The sequence below is a fragment of the Neofelis nebulosa genome, chromosome 3 (genome assembly GCF_028018385.1).
Source record: "Neofelis nebulosa isolate mNeoNeb1 chromosome 3, mNeoNeb1.pri, whole genome shotgun sequence".
Classification (NCBI taxonomy): domain Eukaryota; kingdom Metazoa; phylum Chordata; class Mammalia; order Carnivora; family Felidae; genus Neofelis; species Neofelis nebulosa.
In genome coordinates, this window is record NC_080784.1 from 17,062,417 (window position 1) to 17,085,530 (window position 23,114).

Here is a 23,114-nt window from a genome sequence, read left to right on the forward strand (position 1 = left end):
ATGCGAAAGTGCTGGTGTTCTGGCTACTGCGATTGCTGTAACAAACTGTCCTTTATCTCTGACACAGGACTTTCATGTCTTCCACTGGAACCCATGAAACTGTGTCAGACTAACATTAGCTTACAAGTTCAGTAAAATCTTGAGGCTGTTCACAGTTCTTGACAATATAAAAATATATACCTAATTCCAGTTTCTAATTAAAAATTACCCTAATCAATTACAAGGTAATTATGAACCTATATAAAAGTGAATTTATAGCAATTTTGTGGAAAAAAGGACTGGACAAAGGATTTTGAAACAATCATTTTAGAAATTTATTTACATATCTTGGATGGAAGCAATTGATACACTTGACTTGGATTTCCTGGGGAAAAAAAAGAATTTTTTAAGATGGGAGTGCCAAGTATACTTCAGAAAACAAAATAAAAAATCTTGCTCCCTGCTTTGTGCATATACAATGTATAGAAATAATATAAGTAAAATAACAACATGACTTTTACCAAAAGAGCAAAATTCCTAAATTCCACTGTATAATAAATTGGATACACATCTTATAAGACTAAATTGTATTTATATTAAAAGTTTCCTTCTTATTACTGAACTCTGGCTAGTGCCCAGTAGGTGAAAAAAATCTTATACACGTCTCTACTAATCCACCACAATATTACATACCTTTCAAATCAGGAGCCAAAGGCCTACTCCTAGGGCCAGAAATGTCTTCATAAATATCATACTTTTCAAAATGGAGTTTCTCTCTTCTTGAAATATAACCCATTTTTGATAGGTCACTCTGTTGACTACAGATTTTTTCACTTAGATTTAAATATTCTCTTTGAAGATTCCGCATCTCAAATTCCAAGGTATCCCTTTCATTTTCTATACTTCTTACATAGTTTTCTAAAAGTATTTTGTCTTCTGCAAGTCTACTGATGCTATTCTCAAATTTTATATTTTCTTGACTATGTTTTTTTAGTTCTTCTTTTAGAATCTGATTATCTGTTTTAATTTCCATTACCATTTTTGATAACATTTCACATTCATTGCCCATTTCTGACAAACTATTCTTATAAATACTTGCTTCTGATTTTGCATTTTTAATTTCTATCAGAAAATTCTCTTCTGCAGTAGATTGGTATTTTTGAATATTCTCAATTTCTCTTTCCATCATTTGTCTAGCAGCAGTAGATTCTTGTAATGTTTTTTCGAGATTAAGTTTTTCATTTTTAACTGTTTCTATTATTTGAAAAAGTGTCTCTTGTTCAGTTTTTGCCAATATTTCCTTCTCTTTTAGCTGCATTATCTCTAGTTGGTTTTCCTTCAGTTCATTTTCAAGCGAGCTTCTTTCCTTTAAAAGCTGGTATGTCTTTTTCTCTAGCATTTCCTTTTCTTCTTGTATCAATAGAATATTTGTTTTCATTGATTCCATTTCTATACTCATACGATTATTTTCATTATTGACCGTGGCCATATCATTTTGAATTTTGTGTTCCTTGCTTTTTAGTTGACCTAATGTTTCTATCATTTGTTGCTTCTCCAAAGAAAGTTGATTGTTGTTTTCCTCTAGAGTTTTATTTTGTCCTATGAGAACATTATATTTACCAATTATTTTTTTCAATTCTTTAAGACATTCTTTACCATCTTCTTCTTTTTTAATTAACTTGGACTGAATAGTGTTCTTTTCTTCAACCAAATTCTTAAGTTGCTTTTCATATATTTCAATTTTCTGTATTAGAGATTGTGTGGTAAAGACAAGAGGTTTTATTTTGGTCTTAAGGGTTAGATTTTTATTCTCCAGTTCTGTTACCTTTTTTTGTATCTGCACAGACTCTTTTAGGTAATTCTGTAAGTACTGAATTTTTGCAACACACTGCTCAGTAACAGAATTGACTTTGGATGTTTTCTCATTTTCAAATATTATTGGCCCTTGTTTTATTACTAACGGTTGCATTTCTTTGTCTTTTATTTCATATTTTGTTGAGTCAGAGAATGGCAGTGTATGTCTTAGAGCTCTGGAATGGAATTTTAAATCTGTAATAGTCTTGCCAGTGATAGGAATTTCTTTACTGTTTTTCTCATTTCTCTTTCCCCTGTGTATTTCACTCTTAGATAATTTTTTACATTTCCTGCAAAAATTCACATGGAATTTTGACACTGTTTCCCTGAGTGGGAGTAATTTGTTTACTAATGCCTCTAATTCAGAAATTCTCTTTGATTTCATATCTTCATTTAAGTTACTTTCTATATTTTCTTCCTTAATAAAATTATTTTTTTCTTTGTGAATTGAAGACAGTTCATATTTACCATTGCTTGGAACATTTCTTTCAGTTTTTAAAGTTTGAAGTTCATTTGTAAGTGCCAGTTCTCTGTCATGTGACTTTTGTAGCTCTTCCTTCATTTGTTTGATAGAATGGCAGATATCATCTAAGTTTTCAGAAAATCTGTGCTTGAGAAAAGGCTCAGTAATTTTGGATTTATCCAGAATTACTGTATCAGCTTGAGACATCATATTTTGAGGTACATTAGGTAGAAAATTATAAAGATTACTATAATTTTTCAACATGTCAGAATTTTCTGAAGGATTCATAATTATGTTTGAAGGTGAATTGTCTGTTGAAGTTCTCAGAGTTAATACGTCCTTGAAATTTATCTGGGATGTCATATCTATACCTTGAGAGAGACTGTTAACACTATCACCGCTGAATTTTTCTTCCATTGAATGAATAGCGTTAGACTCCTCAAAAGGATGAATTTTCTCCATAGAAAGGATTTCTTCTTGATTCTCTATAGGCTAGTGACAATAAAAAGCACACTGTAAATGTATTATCATTTGCCACATGACCAGCAAATCAAGAAAATATTTTGTGGAGGATTTGCTTTTATAACCAAAATGAACATTTTATCCATTTCTACAGCAAAGAAACCTAACAAATGTGATTAATTTTCTCTAGAAAAATCTAACAACAGTTATTTTGAGATCTGTAACTCTGGTCTTCACAATTTGCTTAGAAATTGCGCTTATTTCCTCAGAGGGTGACATACATGGGCCAAACCCCTCAATTTCAGAAATGGAAATTTAGAATCCTTCAAGAGGCCATCATAGATTGATGGGGAAGATAGAAGCAATAGGTCAAATGCAGTAGGTAGTTTAAGGGAAATGAATATTTCCCCTTCTGGGCTGTTGGTCAACCTTTGCATTTCCTATTTTGGATGATTCTAGGGCTGTGACTATTCTAGAAATGCGAGTTCTAATCAGTGTAGACAGAGTGACTCTCGTTCCAGCTTGTTTCTAGGGAATGCACCTCAGGTCTAGGTCAATCCTACTAAAAGTAGAACAATTCCTAAGTGGATAGAAAGGCTAAAAAAACTTGCCTTGTATTTCAGTTTACTTGGGAATCTTTTAGGTATTCCTCTGCCCCACAAAGTCCGTTTGCCCCACGAAGAAGGTAAGAATGTAAAGGGGAAGATAAACTGGTTGTAGTAACATTTTTGAAGTACCTAAATAGAGAAGTAGTTTTGAACAGAATAACATACCAAAGCTTTTTCAAGGCGTGTTCCGAATACTAGATTTTTTTCTGAGTTAAATTGTGGGTTTTCTACTTCAATAATACTTTTGTTCAAGATTTCACTGATTTCAGACTGTACCTTTAAAAGATAAATTGATAATGTTAGAATTTGATTTCAGATTTAGAAACTTATGAATGTATAGCAATAATAGATATTATGATACCTTTAAATTTCCTGCACATAAAAATTCTTTTCATTCATATAATGTAATTTATTATAATCTCTGTTATTACAGGAATTTTTAAGAAAATTATACCTTTATTATATGATAAACAAAAAATTTAGTAAAGCAATAAAATTTTATGAACAATATTCAAGTAATTTTGGATGCTTGAGTTTTACATTGTTGAATAAAGCAGAGACTTTTGATCTCTGTCATCAGAATAGAATCCATTCTGTCACTCAGGAGGAGTTTATCTTCTCTTTCCATTTCCTTGCAGTTGCTTTTAGTACAAGAATATTAGGATGAAGTTTATATTAGGTCTTTAGTGAATATGTGTTGTGTTAAGCACCACCAGTATCCATACCCTATCCTCTGTAAATACTGTCCCTTATTTGTTCTGGATAAAGTCCCACGAGCTTTTGGTGATCCCACTTCCAGCTGCATGTGACCGAGAGCTAACCAGTCAGAACACTGCCTCCCTTTGAACAGGGATTGGCTCAGGCATTGCATATGACCCAATCTGGGGCAGCCAAGTCAGGCCAAGAACCTTAGGAAAAACTGTTAAGAGAGAAAAGCATCATCTCTTCTCCAACTGGAATCTGGAAGGATAAAAGCCTGGAACTTCTAGCAGCTCTTTTGCTACCACATGAAGTCTGAAAATCCATTACAGTGGAAAGCAGAACCAAAATAAGGAGCGTTGTTCCTTATGACAGAAGTCCTTATCATATGGATTAAGCCATCCTCAGGTGAACTGTTCCCAGGCTCTTCAGTTATGTGTGCTAATCAAGTACACTTTTTCCCTAAGTCAGTTTGAGTTAGATTTCACATCACTTATAATGAGAGTTCCTATTTGTAGACTGTATATAGGTAGCACTTTAAACATATATGTTTTTAAAAAATCGGCGAGTACTATTCCTTTTTGACTATAGTTGACCCAAATTCAACTGTAACAGAAATGGTTCCCCTCAAACAAATTTTGAGCCTGGAATATTTGTAACCTTTTATTATATTCTAACAAAAACTAATCAGTTGGATAATGATCATTAGCTTACAAATGTGGAGTGGTATCTTAAGTTTGGCTATTTCCCATATAGAGATTAAAAGAAACATACCATGCTAACATTCTGCAAAGTCTGTATTCGGAGAGCCTGAAATGATTCCAGTTGATGCTGAAGGGCCTATAACAAACATGGTATGAAATTGATCAGTTGAAACTGTTATTATTTCTTTTTATATGTATCCCCCAAAGTTGCCTATTTCCAGAAAGGATCACATGAGGGTCAGAGGACTCACATTCTTAGTCATTCTTGCCAATTCTCCAATCCATTTTCATGGAGATTTTTGTGGAAGACCCATGTGCATTTAGGAAATATTTATTCTGAAAAAGATCAGCCTTTACATAGGTATTTGGAGAAAATAAGATGAAATGAAAATGAACTTACTTTCAATGCTGATTGTGGTTGGATTTGATTTTCTGATTCCGATATGCAGCCATATTCTAAAAAGCAAAATTGAAAAACCATGTGATCTAATTCTTAAGTTTTTTTAAAACAATTGTGATGCAAAATAGCCTCCTAACTTTCTTGGATAGTGAGAGAGAATGAGAAGTTTGATGTTCACCTTAGGAAGAACCCAATGTTAGTCACTTAATAAAGTCAAATAATTTTTGCTTGACTTAAAATGCCTTCTGGAGGTTATAAATAGTGGTTTTATTTTCTTTTTGTATTTATTTATTTATTTATTTAATTTTTAAAAATTTACATCCAAATTAGTTAGCATATAGTGAAACAGTGATTTCAGGAGTAGATTCCTTAATTCCCCTTACCCATTTAGCCCATCTCCCCTCCCACAACCCCTCCAGTAACCCTCTGTTTGTTCTCCATATTTATGAGTCTCTTCTGTTTGTCCCCTTCCCTGTTTTTATATTATTTTTGTTTCCCTTCCCTTATGTTCATCTTTTTTGTCTCTTAAAGTCTTCATGAGTGAAGTCATATGATTTTTGTCTTTCTTTGACTAATTTCACTTAGCATAATACCCTCCAGTTCCATCCATGTAGTTGTAAATGGCAAGATTTCATTATTTTTGATTGCCAAGTAATACTCCATTGTGTATGTGTGTATGTATATATATATATATATATACATACACACATACACACACCACATCTTCTTTATCCATTCATCCATCGATGGACATTTGGGCTCTTTCCATACTTTGGCTATTGTTGATAGTGCTGCTATAAACATGGGGGTGCATGTGTCCCTTCGAAACAGCACACCTGTATCCCGTGGATAAATGCCTAGTAGTGCAGTTGCTGGGTTGTAGGGTAGTTCTATTTTTAATTTTTTGAGGAACCTCCATACTGTTTTCCAGAGTGGCTGCACCAGCTTGCATTCCCATCGTTTTACTTTTATAATAGGCCATTAACGTGTAATGCCAAACTTGGAACTCTCAAAAACAAATATTTTTGTTTCTGCAATGTAAGCTGCATTAAAAAAAAAAAACCAAAAACAACTAATGATCCTGTTATGGGAGACCTTTCACAAAGTACTGTATAGGTCTCTGTCTGTGAAATGGCCATGTGATGTTTTTCCTCCTTACCATGGAAAACAAATTGGATAAACAAAGCATAATTTTTGTCATGCCTTTAAGCAAGGTACTATAAAGATCTATGTATACCTTCCTAGAAAATAGATTATAGATCCGTAACAGGAGACTATAAACTGCAGATTTCCTGACATACATCCTTCTTTATCCAAATAGGCTTTTAGCTTGCTTTGTAAATTTTTATTAAACACTTTTAAAAATATTCAGTGTCCCAAATGAAGTGAGAGTTATGATAGAATGCTCCTCTAGGATGACAATTTCTGCGCTAAGAGAAGGTTTTAAAAGAGGTCAGCACATCTCTCCTTCAAATGACAGTCTACCAGATGTCATAGGAGCTGGTTGCAAAGTATAGGCACCCCTCTTATCTGCCATCTGGCCCTCATCACTGAGAGAGCAACTCTGGTTCAGAGCCTGGAGCCATTTGGCCAATTAAAGACTCCCACCTTCATCAGAAGGCAGAGAAGGACAGCGAGTCCTCTGGATATTGCTGAACTTTGCATCTTACTAGGAATAAAATGGTAGTCTGAAATATTTATCTCAGAGACATTAAAAAAAAAAAAAAAAAAACCAAACTCAGATGAGGTCAGACTAATGCAGCAAGGCACCCCCAATTTTTTCAGACTCAAGGACAGCTTCTAATGACCTCAAATAGATAAAAATTCAAATCAAAAAGCATATATTACCTAGAATCCCATTGCCCAGAATTAACTGTTATGAATTTTAGGTACCCTCCCTTCAGTCAGCTGTCTATGCATATATGCAGGAAAAAAGAAATGATTTTAGAACAGTGGGATATTATACATTTTACTTTGATAAATGGTATTGCATTTATGTTTCAGAGAATAAAGAAAACTGCAAATAGTTGAAGTTATCACTAGTATTCAAATTTTTTTGACTACATGAAAGATTATTTCCTATGAGATCCCTCTGAGCTAATGGAAATATATCACAAGAAGGACTAAGAGATTGGAATTTTTATTTTTTAAATAACATTCATTTCCATTGTATTCAGTATTGAGTTACTCCCTGCCAAGAAAGGAAGTAAATGATGAGAAAATTAGCATTATACTTGCTCTCACATTTACTCCCTACTTTTCATGATATTTGCTCATTATATTATTTTCACGCTGTGATGTTTTATGATGTTTTACATTTTGCTATGTGACTATGATTTCCACAGAGCTAAACACAAAGATAGGACATTATTATCGTAAATATTTTCAGCCTTCAACTTTATTCTTGATGGATTTACTGTCCAAAATTCCATCTCCTTTCTGCATCAGTAGGGCCAGCCTCCCTTTTCCGCATAGATTTCCTTTGTTTCAGTTAGGAGGACTTGCAAATTCAAGGCAAAGTACAGGATTTCTTTTGCTAAAACCAAGTAAGAAATACTGGGTCAAAATAAATTTAGAGACTTACTGAAGGGATATAACAAATATAAGTTTTTAAAGAAAGAATGTGGGATTCATATAGTGGTTCTACATATATTTGCTTCCCTCCATCTCTTCCTTCTTTTTTGACCACAGTATGATTGCAGTTACCAGGTTGCTTCTTTTCATGTAGGTCAGTGTAACCTGAGCAACTCTGCTCAGAATTTGTTTTCTTTGGCATAATATAGATGTTTTCTCTTGGCATCCTTCCCAGAGTCCAATGGTCTATTCCTCTGAGATACAGTTTTAGGGCCAGTGTGTTTTCCTACCCATTTTCTGTAGCCTAAAAATTAGGTGATGAGGTCTGGGGTACGAGAGATCATTTGGAGCTGTGTGAAGCCTTTGCTGGAGGATGTGATCTTTGCTGTTTTGTTGTTATTATTCTCTGAGACTACTTAGAAATCTATAGGAGATATATCCTATTACCCTAAGGAGATATTCTCTTGATTGGGATTATTTCCTTAATTCAGTACAGAGTCCTGGAACTAGGACTGCCACATAAGACCATACAGGTTGTTCACTACACAAGAGCTCCTGGCCAGAAGATATATGCGGACTGAAATGTGTCCCATGTTCCACTACAGTCAGCTAACCAGTACCCTATTTGGGTTTGCATATACCTAGAGTTTGGTTATACCTTTCTCTAATCCACACAGAGGCAGCCCATGAGCTAGTGGCAGCCCTACTCATAACTTCTTTCATTAGAGCAAAGTAAGCCCCTGTTGATCAGTGTCCAGGTTTACTCATCTATCTTCCCAGCTGCTCCTCTGTACCCATCCAAACCCCAATCAGCAGAAAGGAAGACACAGGTATTTCCTCTTTTTGTATCCACATTTGGAGTGGGAGAGGCATTAATGAATATTTTCAGGATTTGACTTGTTTTATTCTAAAAGTCAGAAGCAGTGTTAGAAGGTAGTCTGTACTTTGCCTTGCCAGCATCTTCTGTTTTTATCTTTGGCCTCTATTTTCCAATTTCCTTCTTCAGGTGCTGCTGGTGACGTTTTTGCTGGTTTTCTATTTTGTTGTTGTTACTGATCTTTTCATTTGGTGCTGGGGGAAGGAGGTCTGGGATCTTCCTTGGCTCTAAAATCTCTATGTGAAAGTCTAGAATCATTTTTATAAGTTAGTGATTTAGCTTTTTTGTTTCACATTTAGTGATTCATTCCTTCAACATCATTCATTCAAGTATTGAGTGTCCAATGTGTGGTATTCTGTTGTAGGTAAATACTAAGGACACAGCAATGAATAAGACAACCAAGTCTCCTGTGGTCATGGTGCTTCCATTCTGGAGAATGAACAGGAAAAAAAAAGAAAGAAAGAAAAAAGGAAACAAGATACTTACAAATAGGGATAAATAACACAAAGAGGATAGGCTAATGTGACAGGGAGGATGGGACAGCAGTGGAGAGAGTGCTTAGCAGAGACCTATCTGGTCACATGAGTTTTTAGCTGGGATTCCCATATGATAAGAAAAGGCCATCCATGTGAATATCTATAGGAAGAGATTCAGAGCAGAGGACATGGAAAGATCCTGAAGCAGAATATGTTTATCTGTGTTTGCAGAACAGAAATAAAGTCAATATGGCCTCAGCTTAATGAGCAGATAGAAGCCCGGGATGATTAGAGGTGAGAGGGGGAGACAGGAATAGATTATGTAGGAACTTGTGGGCCAACCCGAGTGGTTTTGCTTTTATTTTAAGTGAAATGGGAAACTTTGAAAGGTTTCAATCAGAAGAATGATTTGATCTGAAAAGAAACATTTATAGGTCACTCTGCCACATGATAATGGGTTATAAGGTGGCAATTGCAGAGCTACTGCAGTAATCCAAGTGAGAGACAAAGGTATCTTAGACTAGAATGGCAGAGGGGAAGATGGAGAAAAATAGGTTGATTTAGGATAGATTCTGGGTATAAAACCAGCAGCATTGCTGGGGTATTAAATGTAGCCAGAAGAGAGGAAGAAAGGATGACTCCTGGGTTTTTGGTGAGAACAGATGGATGATGGATGATGAATGATGGTGTTATTTACTAAAATGGAAAAGAATAGAGTAGGAAGATTTTTTAGGGAAAGTTTTTATACATAAAATTAAGTTTTCTATTAGACATCAAAGTGGACATCCACAGGCAGTGGGATAGTCCTGTCTCTGATTCAGGGGAATTGTTATGAACACTATTGGAAAATACAGTTGTCACTACTGGCCTAGACAAGGGAAGTTTCTGTGCAGTGACAGGCACAAATGCCCAAATGAAGTGGCTAGAGAGAATGGAATGTAAAGGTTTGTGGGCATTGAATATAGGCAGCTGTTTTTGAATTTTACTGTGGAAAGAAAGAGAGTGCCTAGTGGAATAGGGTGTATGCATGTTAGAAGTGATGTGAAGGTCAAGAATTTTTTAACCATGGGAGATTTTAACATGCCTGCTTGCTGCTGGAATCATGTAGTAGAAAGGGAGAAGAGTAATACTGAAGGATGAGGGAGGCTAATTGCAGAATCTGAGTACTTGAGAGTTCCAGGAGAGCTTTGATAAAGAGGAAATGAGCTTTGAGCAGGGGTAATTCTTCCATTGAAACTGGGGACAGCAAGAACAGGAGCAGGAAGATGGAAGAGTAGGAGGACCCTAGGCTCACCTTGTCCCACAAACACAACTAGATAATTATCATATCATCCTAACTACCCCAAAAATCAACTTAAAGACTGACAGAAAAGTCTCCTTAACTAAAGGGAGAGAAGAGGCCACATTGAAGATGACAGGAAGTGTGGAAATGTGGTTTAGGGGAGAAACAGATCATGGCTGCTATACAAGGGAAGGAGACATGGTTGCTAAAAAAAAAAAAGGGAGAGGAACACACAGGGGAATTCATAAGGAGAATGTTTCCTCAAAGCCAATGGCTTAGAAAGTGAGAGGGGCTGAATTCCATGAGTTCTTGCAACCAGTGGGGTTTAAAGCCTGGAGTTTTAAAGATCAGTAGGCTTGGTTGGGATAGAGCACTGTGCTGCATCTAGAGAACAGGCAGACAAACAACCAGGGGACAATGTGGAAATAGCAATCTGAAGAGCGTGTGGGGCACACAGTGGGGTTATTTGCTCTTCTCAGAGCACATCCCTGAGGGGCATCATTCACAGACACCTCTCCAGGAACAAAGGAGCTGGCCAGTGCCATTTCCATCCCCTCCTACCCTTCAGCATAAACACAGCATAACCTGCAAGAAGCAGTGCAGTGCAGACACTAGCTGCCTAACTTGCTTACACCAAGTACCACCCCCTCTGCACTTTAGTGGAACTTCCATTCTCAAACATGCTTGCCTCAGTTCCAGTGTGGCAGGTCCCTCCCCGAGAAGATTAGTGCAAAACCCTGTCCACACCATGTCTCAATACAGAGAGTTTTGCAGGGTCTCAGTTCTGGTGGAGGTGGTGACAGGTCTCATTTCACAAGCAGACCAGAGCACATCTGTGAGCTAAAACTCACCACATTCAGGCCAGGGACCAAACACTGCCCACAGCATGCAAGGAGAGCCTCTGCAGATGACTAGCCCGAAGGATAGAGAAGCCAGAATGCAAGAGTAGAGTGTATGCATCACACCAGAGACATTCCCCAAAGTGCCAGGCCTTGGGCACTACATGACCTCAGGAGACATAACTGGTTTTTCTAACACAGAGAAGGCAAGAGCCTTAGATAAAATGCAAAGATGGAGGATTTGTCCCAAACGAAAGAACAAGATAAGGCCAAGGCCAGAGATCTAAGTGAAACAGATGTAAGTAACATGCCTGATTGAGAATTTAAAGCAATGATCATAAGGATACTCTCTGGGCTTGAGAGAAGAATAGAAGATATCAGTGAGATCCTTACCACAGAGACAAAAGGGTTAAAAAATAATCAAATGAAGAGTCCAATAAACAAGATTAGAAACACTTTGATGCAATGAACAGTAGGCTGGAAGAAGTAGAGAAATTAATTAATGACTTAGAGTAATGGAAAGTAAGCTGAACAAAAGAGAGAAAAAAGAATTGTGCAAAATGAGAATAGACTTAGGGAACACAGTGACTCCATCAAATGTAATAACATTCATGTTATAGGAGTCCCAGAAGAAGAGCAAGCAAAGGGGGCAGAACATTTTTTTGAAGAAATAATAGCTAAACACTTCCCTACTTTGGGGAAGGAAATGATATCCAGATCCAGGAGGCACAGAGAACTCCCATCAAAATCAACAGAAAGCAGGCCAAGACATATTGTAATTAAATTTGCAAAATACAGTGATAAAAATTCTTAAAAGCAGCAAGACAAAGAAGTCCTTAACTTACAAGGTAAAACCCAAAAGGCTAGAGGGAGATTTTTCAACAGAAACGTTGCAAATGAGAAAGGAGTGGCATGATATATTCAAAGAGATAAATGGGAAAAGTCTGCAGCCAAGAATACTCTATCCAGCAAAGCTATCATCCAGAATAGGAAAGACAAAGAGTTCCCCAGACAAACAAAAACCAAAGGAATTCATGACCCCTAAATCATCCCTGCAAGAAATATTAAAGGGGACTCTTCCAGTGGAAAGGAGAGACCAAAAGTGACAGTATAAAGGTAGAAAACACAAAAGTGGTAAAAATGAATATTTCTGTAAAAATCAGTCAAGGAACTCACACCAAAGGATATAAAATATAATAATGTATAACTAAAATGTGGGGAGGAGAGGAAAAAAGAATGGGTTCCAACTTGAATGACCATCAACTTAATTTAGACTGCTATTTACAGAAAAGTTTATATACAAGCCTAATGGTAAGTATATATCAACAAGCACTAATAAACATTCAAAGAATAAAGAGAAAGAAATGTAAATATGTCACTAAAGAAAATCAACAAACCATGAAAAAAAGACAAGAAAGGATTAAGAAAATCTCCAGAAACAACCACAAAACAAGTAAAATGGCAATATAAACATATCTATCAGTAATTACTTGGACTGTAAATGGACTAAAGGCTCTAGTCAAAAGACGCAGGGTGTCAGAATGGATAGAAATACAAGACTCACTTATATGCTGCCTGCAAGAGACTCATTTTAGATCTAAAAACACCTGCAGATTGAAAGTGAGGGGATGGAGAAACATTTATCATATCATTATCATGGACGTCAAAAGAAAGCTGGAGTAGCAATACTGATACTTTATACAAAGTAGACTCTAAAACAAAGACTGTAATAAGATACAAAGAAGGGCATTATATAACAATGAAGTGGACAATCCAACAGGAAGATACAATCATTGTAAATATTTATGCACCCAATATGAAAGCACCCAAATATATAAAACAATAACAACAAAACAACAACAAAAGCAATAAGGCATATAAAGGAACTAATTAACTAATTGATAATAATAGTAGGGTACTTTACATCCTCCTTATATCAATGGACAGATAATCTAAACAGAAAATCAACAAGGAACACTGGACCAGATGGCCTTGACAGATATATTCAGAATACTCCATCCTAAAACAGCCGAATACACATTTTTTTCAAGTGCACATGGAACATTCTCTGGAATAGATCACAAACAAGTCTTAACAAATACAAAAAGACTGAAATGATACTATGCACCTTTTCTGACCACAACACTATGAAACTAGAAGTCAACCACAAGAAAAAATTTGTGGAGGGACCACAAACACATGGAGGTTAAACAACATGCTACTAAACAATGAATGAGTCAACCAGGAAATCAAAGAAGAAATTAAAAAAAAAAAATACATGGAAACATATGAAAATGAAAACACAACGGCCCCAAACCTTTGGGATGCAGCAAAAGCAGTGCTAAGTGGGAAGTTTATAGCAATACAGACTTACCTCAAGAAGTAAGAAAAATCTCAAATAAATAACCTAATCTTACTCCTAAAGGAGCTAGAAAAAGGATAACAAACAAAGCCTAAAGCCATTTAAAGGAAGGAAATAATAAAGATTAGAGCAGAAATAAATGATACAGAAATAAAAAAGAAAAAAAAATCAACAAAACCAGAAGATGGTTCTATGAAAAAATCTATAGAATCGATAAACCTCTAGCAAGACTTATCAAAAAGAAAAGAGAAAGGACCCAAATAAATAAAATCACAAATAAAAGAGGAGAAATAACAACCAACACCACAGAAATACAAACAATTACAAGAGAATATTATGAAAAACTATATGCCAATAAATTGGACAACCTAGAAAAAAAACGGATACATTCCTAAGAGACATAAAGTACCAAAATTGAAACAGGAAGAAATAGAAAACTTGAACTGATAACCAGCAAAGAAATGGAATCAGTAATCAAAAAACTCTCAGCAGACAAAACTCCAGGACCAGATGGCTTCACAGGTGAATTCTGCCAAACATTTAAAGAAGAGTTAATACCTATTCTCAAATATTCCAAAAAATATAAAAGGAAGGAAAACTTCCAAATTCATTCTATGAGGCCAGCATTATCCTGATAGCAAAACAAGATAAAGACCACACGAAAAAGGGAGCTACAGGCCAATACCCCTGATGAACATATATGCAAAAATTCTCCACAAAATACTAGCAAACCAAATCCAACAATACATTAAAAACGTCATTCATCACGATCATGTGGAATTTCTTGCTGGGTTGCAAGGGTGGTATACTATTCACAATCAATGTGAAATATCACATTAATAAAAGGATAAGAACCATATGATTATTTCAATAGATGCAGACAAAGTACAACAGCCAATCATGGTAAAAACTCTCAACAAAGTAGGTTTAGAGGGAACACACCTCAACATAATAAAGTCCATGTATGAAAACCCACAGCAAATATCATCCAAAATGGGGGAAAACTGAAAGCTTTTCCCCTATGGTCAGGAACAAGACAAGGAGGTCCACTCTCACCACTTTTATTCAATATAGTAATGGAAATCCAGCCACAGCAATCAGAAAACAAAACGCATCCAGATGGGTAAGGAAGAAGTTAAACTTTCAGTATTTGCAGATGACATGATACTATATATAGAAAACCTGAACGAATCCACCAAAAAACTGCTAGAACTGATCAATGAATTCAGTGGAGTTGTAGGATATAAAATCAATGCACAGAAATCTGTTGCATTTACATGCAGCAATAATGAAGCAGCAGAAAGAGAAATTAAGGAATTAATCTCATTTACAATTGCACCAAAAATAAGAAGATACCTAGGAATAAACTTAACTAAAGAGGTGAGAGACCTGTACTCTGAAAACTACAAAACATTAATGAAAGACATTGAAGATGACACAAAGAAATGGAAAGACATCCATGCTCATGGATTGGAAGAACAAATATTGTTAAAATGTCTATATTACCCAAAGCAATCTACACAGTTACTGCAATCCCTATTAAACTACAAAAAGCATTTTTCACAGAACTAGAATAAACAATCTTAAAATTTGTGTGGAAGCACAAAGGACCCTGAATAGCTAAAGCAACCTTGTTAGAGAAAAGCAAAGCTGGAGGCATCACAATTCCTGACTTCAAGCTATATTACAAAACTGTAGTAATGAAAACAGTATGGTACTGACACAAAAATAGACACATATATCAATAGAACAGAATAGCAAATCCAGAAACAAACCCACAATTATATGGTCAATTAATGTTCAACAGAGCAGAAAAGAATAGCCAATGGGAAACATAGTCTCTTCAACAAATGGTGTTGGGAAAAGTGGACAGCAACACACAAAAGAATGAAACTGGACCACTTTCTTACACCATACACAAAAATAAACTTAAAAAGGATTAATGATCTACATGTAGACCTGAAACCATAAAAATCCTAGAAAAGAACACAGGCAATAACTTCTTTGACATCAGCCATAGCAACTTCTTTCTAGATATGTCTCCTGAGGCAAGAGAAACAAAATAAAAAATAAGCTGTTGGACTACATCAAAATTAAAAGCTTCTGCACAACAAAGGAAACCGTTAACAAAACTAAAAGGCAGCCTACAGAATGGGAGAAGATATTTACAAATCTCAGATATTTATATATCTGATAAAGAGCTAGTATCCAAAATATATAAAGAACTTATAAAATTCAACACCCAGAAATTAAGTAATCCAATTAAAAATGCTCAATTAACACTAATAGACATTTTCTCAAAGACATCCAGGTGGCCAATAAAAACATGAAAAGATGCTCAACATCACTTTTCATCAGGGAAATGCAAATCAAAGCTACAGTGAGATATCACCTCACAGCTGTCAGAAAGGCTAAAATCAACAACACAAGAAACAACAGGTGTTGGTGAAGATGTGGAGAAAGGGAAACAATCTTGCACTGTTGGTGGGCATGCAAACTGGTGCAGCCACTCCGGAAAACAGTATGGAGTTTCCTCAAAAGGTTAGGATCTACCCAAGATCCAGCAATCACACTACTAGGTATTTACCTAGAATACAGAAATACTAATTCTAAGGGGTACATACACCCTGATGTTTATAGCAGTATTATCTACGATAGCCAAATTATGGAAACAACCCAGGTGTCCATTGATTGATGAATGGATGAAGAAAAGTGTTGTATACATATACAATAGAATATTAGCCATAAAAAAGAATGAAATATGACCATTTGCAAAGACATGGATGGAGCTAGAAACTATGCTAAGTGAAATAAGTCCAAGAAAGACCAATACCATATGATGTCACTCATATGTGGAAGTTAAGAAACAAAACAGAGGATCAAAGAGGAAAAAACAAAGACAGAGAGGCAAATCCAGAAAGAGACTCTTAACTATAGAGAACAAACTGATGGTTACCAAAAGGGAGAGGGGAGGAGGATGGGTTAAATAGGTGATAGAGATTACGTTTGTGGCAACTCTGTGTGATGAGCACTGGGTGATGTATGGAAGTGCTGAATAATTATATTGTACAGCTGAAACTAATACTACACTGTATGTTAAACGAGTTTAAGTAAAAACTTGAAAAAAAAAAAGAAATGAGGGACAGCAGATGGTATGGGTACAGAGAAGCAGGTAGGTTAGCAAAATTTAAGTTTGAGCAGGAAAGAAGGGAGTTTGGGTCTGATTGCTTCCATTTTCATGTAGTGTGAGATTATGTTAATGAGTTGAGAGGTAGCGGTGAGAGGTTTTGGAGATTAAGGAAACAAGAGTGAAATAGTTATCTTGGAGAAGGTTTGAAAAAGCATTTTCTGGGGAAGTAGTTTTCTAAATAGCACTGAGATCCATGTTACAACTAAGAAGTGAGTGGTTTTCCCCTGCAATGTTCAGATGATTCGGTGAAGATAGAGAATAGGCAGAGAGTTGGATTTATCAAATTTTATTTATTTATTTTTTTAACGTCTATTGTCAGGAGAGAGAGAGTGCGAGCAGGGCAGGGGGAGAGAGAGAGAGAGAGAGGGAGAGACATAGAATCCGAAGCAGGCTCCAGGCTCTGAGCTGTCAGCCCAGAGCCTGACATGGGGCTGAAACTCACGGACTGTGAGATCATGACCTGAGCTGAAGTTGGATGCTTAACCGACTGGGCCACCCGGGGGCCCCTATCAATTTTTAAAGGCTGTTAGAATAAGTCTTTGTTTTTAAAACGAGTTTCAGAGACTTTGGTTACTACTTATTTCCAAAGGAAAACTAATCTTAGAATTCAGCAATACTTAACCGCATAGAGTTATGTGATTCCAGAATTGGAAGGGAAATTACCAAAGAAGAACTGTAGAGGACACGCAATGACAGGTCATCATTTATTAAGTCCTTGCTAAACATGAAATATTGAGCGGTATGTAGACTGAGTGGAAGATATGGTCCCAGCCCTGAAGAAGCTTATACTCTGTTTGGAATGTAAGAAACAGTAATCATATTATATTGAATTAAATTCTCTAGCTGTCCCATATTTAGTGTCAGAAGTGAAAAACAAGAAAACCCTGTGGGCTGGCGCGTAGCTTTCCTTTCTGATCTGCCATCTGCGGTGGAACCAAGATGCAAAATTTTGTGAAAACCCTTACAGGAAAGACCCTCAGTGTTGAGGTCGAACCCTCGGATACAATAGAAAGTATGAAAGCCAAGATTCAGGATAAGGAAGAAATTCCTCCTTATCAGCAGAGTTTGATCTTTGCTGGCAAGCAACTGGAAGATGGACGTACTTTGTCTGACTACAACATTCAAAAGGAGTCCACTTCATCTTGTTGAGACTTTGTGGTGGTGCTAGGAAAAGGAAGGAGACGTCTCTCACCACTCTCACGAAGAGTAAGCATAAGAGAAAGAAAGTTGAGCTGGCTGTCCTGAAATACTGTAAGGTGGATGAGAATGGCAAAACCAGTCGCCTTCGTTGGAGTGCCCTTCTGATGAATGTGCTGCTGGGGTTTGTATAGCCAGCCACTCGGACAGACATGGCAAGCGTCTGACCTACTGCTTCAACAAACCCAAAGACAAGTAATTGTATATGGGTTAATAAAAGACATGAACTAAGGAAAAAGAAAAAAGAAAAGACAGTTATCAGTGAGGTGGCTTTTGAGGCCATTAGAGACATGGGGAATTTATTCTGAAATCTACAGAGGATTATGTCATATTCAACATACAGGCACCCCTCGGTTTATTGCGCTTCACAAACGTTTGTGGCAACTCTGTGTCGAGCAAGTCTATTGGTACCGTTTTCCAACAGCATCACTTACTTTGTGTCTCTGTGTCAGTTGGGTAATTCTCACTGTATTTCAAAAATCTTTGCTATTAGTATATTTGTTATGGTGATTTGTAATCTGTGACTATAACTCGCTTTAGCATTTTTTTAGCCATATATATATATATATATATATATATATATATATATATATATTAGTGTCAGAAGTGAAAAACAAAAAAAACCCTTATACACACACACACACACACACACACACACACCCACACACCCTTTAAAGTCCAACTTCGGTATTCATTTTCATATATATGTATGAAAAAAAAATATATATATATATAAATGAAATATAACTTGTTTAGCATTTTTAGCCATATATATGTGTGTGTGTTTGTGTGTGTGTGTATATATATATATATATATATATATATATATATATTGAACAGTAGAGAGGCGCAGAAGGAGAAAGAGAGAATCCTAAGCAGGCTCCATGCGCAGTGCAGAAGCCCAACACAGGGCTCGATTCCACAACCCTAGGATCATGACCTGAGCCAAAATCAAGAGTCTGACATGCCTACCAACTGAGCTACCCAGGTGCCCCAATAAAAATTTTTAAATTAGGGTATGTACATTGTTTTTTTTACACATAATGCTCATATACACTTAAAAGACTACAGTAATATGAACATAACTTTTATAAGCACTGGGAAACCAAAAAATTCATTTGACTCACTTTATTTTTTTTATTTTATTTTTTTCATTTGCCTTATTTTATTGTGATATTCTCTTTATTGCAATGGTCTGGAACCAAACCCACAATATCTCTGAGATATGCCTGTATTAAGTGCATACTTGCAGTTAACAGACCAAGGAGAACAAATGAGTTTTTACAATGCAGCATAGTAATGCTGTAATATAGGATGTTAGATACTCTGTAGTCAAAGCTTTGTAATTCTCAGGTTCAAATATGAGGTTTTGCTATGACAATTCAAATTCATTCCCAGAAGCAACTGTTTTACAAAGCCTTAATGAGGTGTGACACTGTCTGCATGAGGCACTGTCACGGGAGCTACAGAGTCAGGTTGTCTGTGCTTGAATCCTGGCTTTGCGACACACTTGCTATGAGGGATAAACCTAGTTAGCATCTAGTTGGTAGGTAAAGTCCTTTGCAGGATGCATGGCGCATACTAAATGCTCAAGAAGTATTTACTCTAATCACTACTACAGAGACGAGGTTAGTAACAACATGATGATGATTTGATAGCCTTAAAACTTCCAAATGCAATGGAGGGGAGAAATGGCCACTCCACATTCTCTAATGTTTCCCATTTTGTGCAGAATAACCCCCAGATCCTTATGCAGAACTACAGTGCCCTCCTCCCCAGTTTCCTTTCTGATCCCTCTCTGCCCCTCCCCCTTATTCATTCTGCTCCCACCAACACCAGCTGTTCCTCAGACATGCAAGGCATCTTCCTACCTCAGGGCCTGGACAGTTGCTATTCTGTCTTGACTGCTCCTTCCCTAGAAAACTGCACTGGTTACTTTTTACCTCCTTCAGGTCTTTGTTCAGACGTGACCTGCCCAGTGAGGTCTCCTACCACCCTATTTAAAATGCACACTTCTCACTCACCTCTGACAGTCCACATACTCCCCTGTTCCCTCTGTGCCTTACTTTTCTCCATGGGATTTACTCCCATCTTACACACAGTCTCCTTTGTTCCTCCCATCAGAAAGTAAGCTTCATGGGATTTTGCATATTTTGTTCACTATTGGATCCTCAGCACCTAGGACAGCACTTGCTTAAAAATATTTGTTAGATGGATGAATGAATGAATGGATGAGTGAATGAAGACTTAGGTAGAACAGGGGTGCTAAAAACAACACACTGGATATCTTGAAGTTTAAAGTATATCCTTCACATATCCATTCCAATAAATCAAAGGTTACACAGGCTAACCACTTATTCTGTTAAAATTAAAGAGATCTAAGAAATACTACACAGCTTCTTGTAACTCAGCATTATGCAAATGGGTCAATATTCTGTTGGTTAGTACTCAGGGAATGGATCACACGGTGACAATAAGGTGTAGATAGAACAGAAAAAGGGAGGGAACAAAGTCATACCTCCTAATTTTGCCATCCAAGGCAGCCCTTGACTTAGAATCTATGTTACTGAAAACCTGCCCTTGCTAGACCCTGCACTTAGAGCACCTATGCTTTCGCAAGATAAACTATATCTCTTAAATAAGTGTATGTACTATTTTGCCTGTATCTTCATTTTCTATTATGCTGGGATCTTTCCCCAGAGTCCTAAATCTCACTCATGTTAGATAACACACGAGCTTGCCAAATTAGATTACCTCAGTTTCTTCTCACCTTAAATGCTCTTTTTGAGGTAAATATTGAGCTGATGCAACCTCTAAACTCTCTGTGAAGACTCTTTCTCCCTGTTCATGTTTCCTGATTGCACAAGGATGCCTGAATATCGTCATGGATGCTGGGGCACAGAAGAGTGGACAGCTGGCAGGTCATTGCACTGTCCTGCTGGCCTCCATTGAGATGTTTACACTGGTGGTCCCTGGGCATCCAGGTGTCTTTGGTCTGGTGACATGTGGCTGCTCTAGCTTTTCTTTCAGGGACCTTGCTCAACAAGGTGTTTGGGATGGTCCTGGATTTATGAAGATGCAGAAATCCTGTCCTGACCTCATGTCACTTCTGTGTCCGGATCACCCCTATGTCACATGTGGGTTTTAGGCAACCGGGGGTCCTAACTTGGCCCATCATTCTAGATACCGCCTTCTACTCAGAGTGCTCTGCTCCTTCCCTGGCATGTCACACTGACCACCAGCTTCCTGCAAGAGGTGTGTAGGCTCCTTGGGCTTCTCTCAAGGAAGTGGGAGTCCAACTTCAGTATTCTCAGTATGATACCCCTAGTTGGGAATTTACATCTTGTTCATGGTTTATGTGGAGCTTGAATTATAGCTCTTTGGTTATTTCAAATATCTTCCCTATACAATATCCTGTGGTCCACACATATTTACTGTAAAAAGGTCCTTTTGTTAAAATATATATCTGTTTAGCATCTGTCCAAAATATCATTCTTATTTGATATTTAGAGAAGCAGTATAGTATAATATGATGGTGAAGGCCTGGACTCTGGCACCATTCTGCTGAATACTTACTGGTTTTTTCATTTGCTGCCATGTGACCTTGGGGAGTTAATCTCTGTGCCTCAGTTTCCTCACTTGTAAAATGTGGATAATGGTAGTACTTCATAGGGTTGTTGTGATGATTAAATGAATATACTTAAGTGCTTGGAACACCATCTGGCACAAAGTAGGTGTGCTGTGTTACCTAGTACTTTAATAATAGTTACTGGAAGTACCTATGTCCTGGCAGTGCACCTCTTGGGCCAGTGGGTTTAGACAAGGGTACCCTTTGCCTGTAGTAAGAGGCAGAAACATTACTGCCGGTGGATGTTCTCTAATAATGTTCCCCAATGACTCCTTGGCCTTGGAGATTTCACCTGTTTCACTGCCACCACTTTCCTTTATCCGGTCAGAGGAATTTAGGATCTTGGACGCTGAGAGGAGAACGCACTCAACTTCATCCTCTTCCTCCGGATGCTTCTCTGTAACAGAACCATAATAGGTGGCTTTTAGTTTCTTTGGGAGCAGGGAGGCCAACCGTACGATTCCGGACGCGGACGCCCTTAGAGGCCACGGGAGGGCGCGCCGGGGCCACGCAGCGCGGCGGGACCTGGTGGCGCAGCAGCCGGAAGCAAAGGCTGGGCGTGGGGATGGAGGCGGTGCTTTAGTCCCCGGGGGGGGGGGGGGGGGGCGTGGAGGAACAGCAGGGGTGTGCTGCTAGTCAGGAAGTCGGCACTCAGGGACCAGCCTCGGGGGTGGACGGGTCCGGGCACCCTCCACTGCCCGTCCACTTCCCATGGCCCCTCCTCTGGGACTCTTACCCGGACTCATTTCTGCTGCTCAAGTTCTCCCAACTGCCTTCCCCCATGCATTCCGCCCCAGTAGCTTCGCGCAGGGGCAGCCCGTTGCCTGGTAACCCGGCTGCGGGGCACGCACGTGGGTGGGTGCGGAGCGGAAGTGCGAGCTGGGGTCCGGGGTCTGGGAGCTGTGATGCTCATCCAGCCACCAGCGCGCCGGGGACAGTCGGGGCTTGCTGTGCGCTCAGGCCTGGGGCCAGTCTCACTGGGGCATTTTTCTCCCGGCTTCTCCGCTGACCAGAACTTGATCTTGATCATAGTCTGACCGAAGACTGCACCTTTTGGACCAAAGCTGTGTGGACAAAGGGGAATGCTTGGAGACAGGCAAACACCTAGGAACTTTCTGTTTCCTGGTTTCATTGTTTATTTTGCTTCATTCCTCGTTTTTTCCGACCCCTCCGCCAGAGTAGTTTCAATGTTTGGGGGTTTGATCGATCCAAAACCAATATTGTGAAAGGACTTTTGTTTGCTATGGTTAAAAGAAGACCCCGATTTCCAGTAATAATCTTAAAATAACAATGAGATGTATGAAAATGTACACATTAAAGCTGATGCAGAGGCACTGATCTCCATATGTCAAAGCAGGCTAATTTCCTGTGCACCTGGGCAAACCATTTGCAAAAGATGGATATTGTGTTGGAAACTGGAGCTCGTTCAGCCAAGGACTGGTTGGTGTGGCTGCAGTCAATACTTTATGCAGAACAGAAAATGGCGCTCTTTAAGTAAAAGCTTTAAATGAATATATATT

General features: G+C 37.8%; 1 protein-coding gene and 1 pseudogene across 1 annotated transcript; one reads left to right on the forward strand and one right to left on the reverse strand.

The window, feature by feature from the left end:
- Positions 1 to 290: 290 nt before the first annotated feature.
- CCDC110 (coiled-coil domain containing 110) lies at positions 291 to 22,440 on the reverse strand. The gene is made up of 7 exons (XM_058723409.1): positions 22,331 to 22,440; positions 21,887 to 21,991; positions 5,170 to 5,225; positions 4,840 to 4,905; positions 3,532 to 3,642; positions 673 to 2,788; positions 291 to 364 (listed from the first exon to the last, which is right to left on the reverse strand). Exons 1-7 carry the CDS (start codon positions 22,338 to 22,340, stop codon positions 315 to 317), a joined length of 2,514 nt encoding a protein of 837 aa, XP_058579392.1. The 5' UTR covers positions 22,341 to 22,440; the 3' UTR covers positions 291 to 314.
- Positions 17,584 to 18,165, forward strand: LOC131508125 (ubiquitin-ribosomal protein eS31 fusion protein-like; annotated as a pseudogene).
- Positions 22,441 to 23,114: the final 674 nt, after the last annotated feature.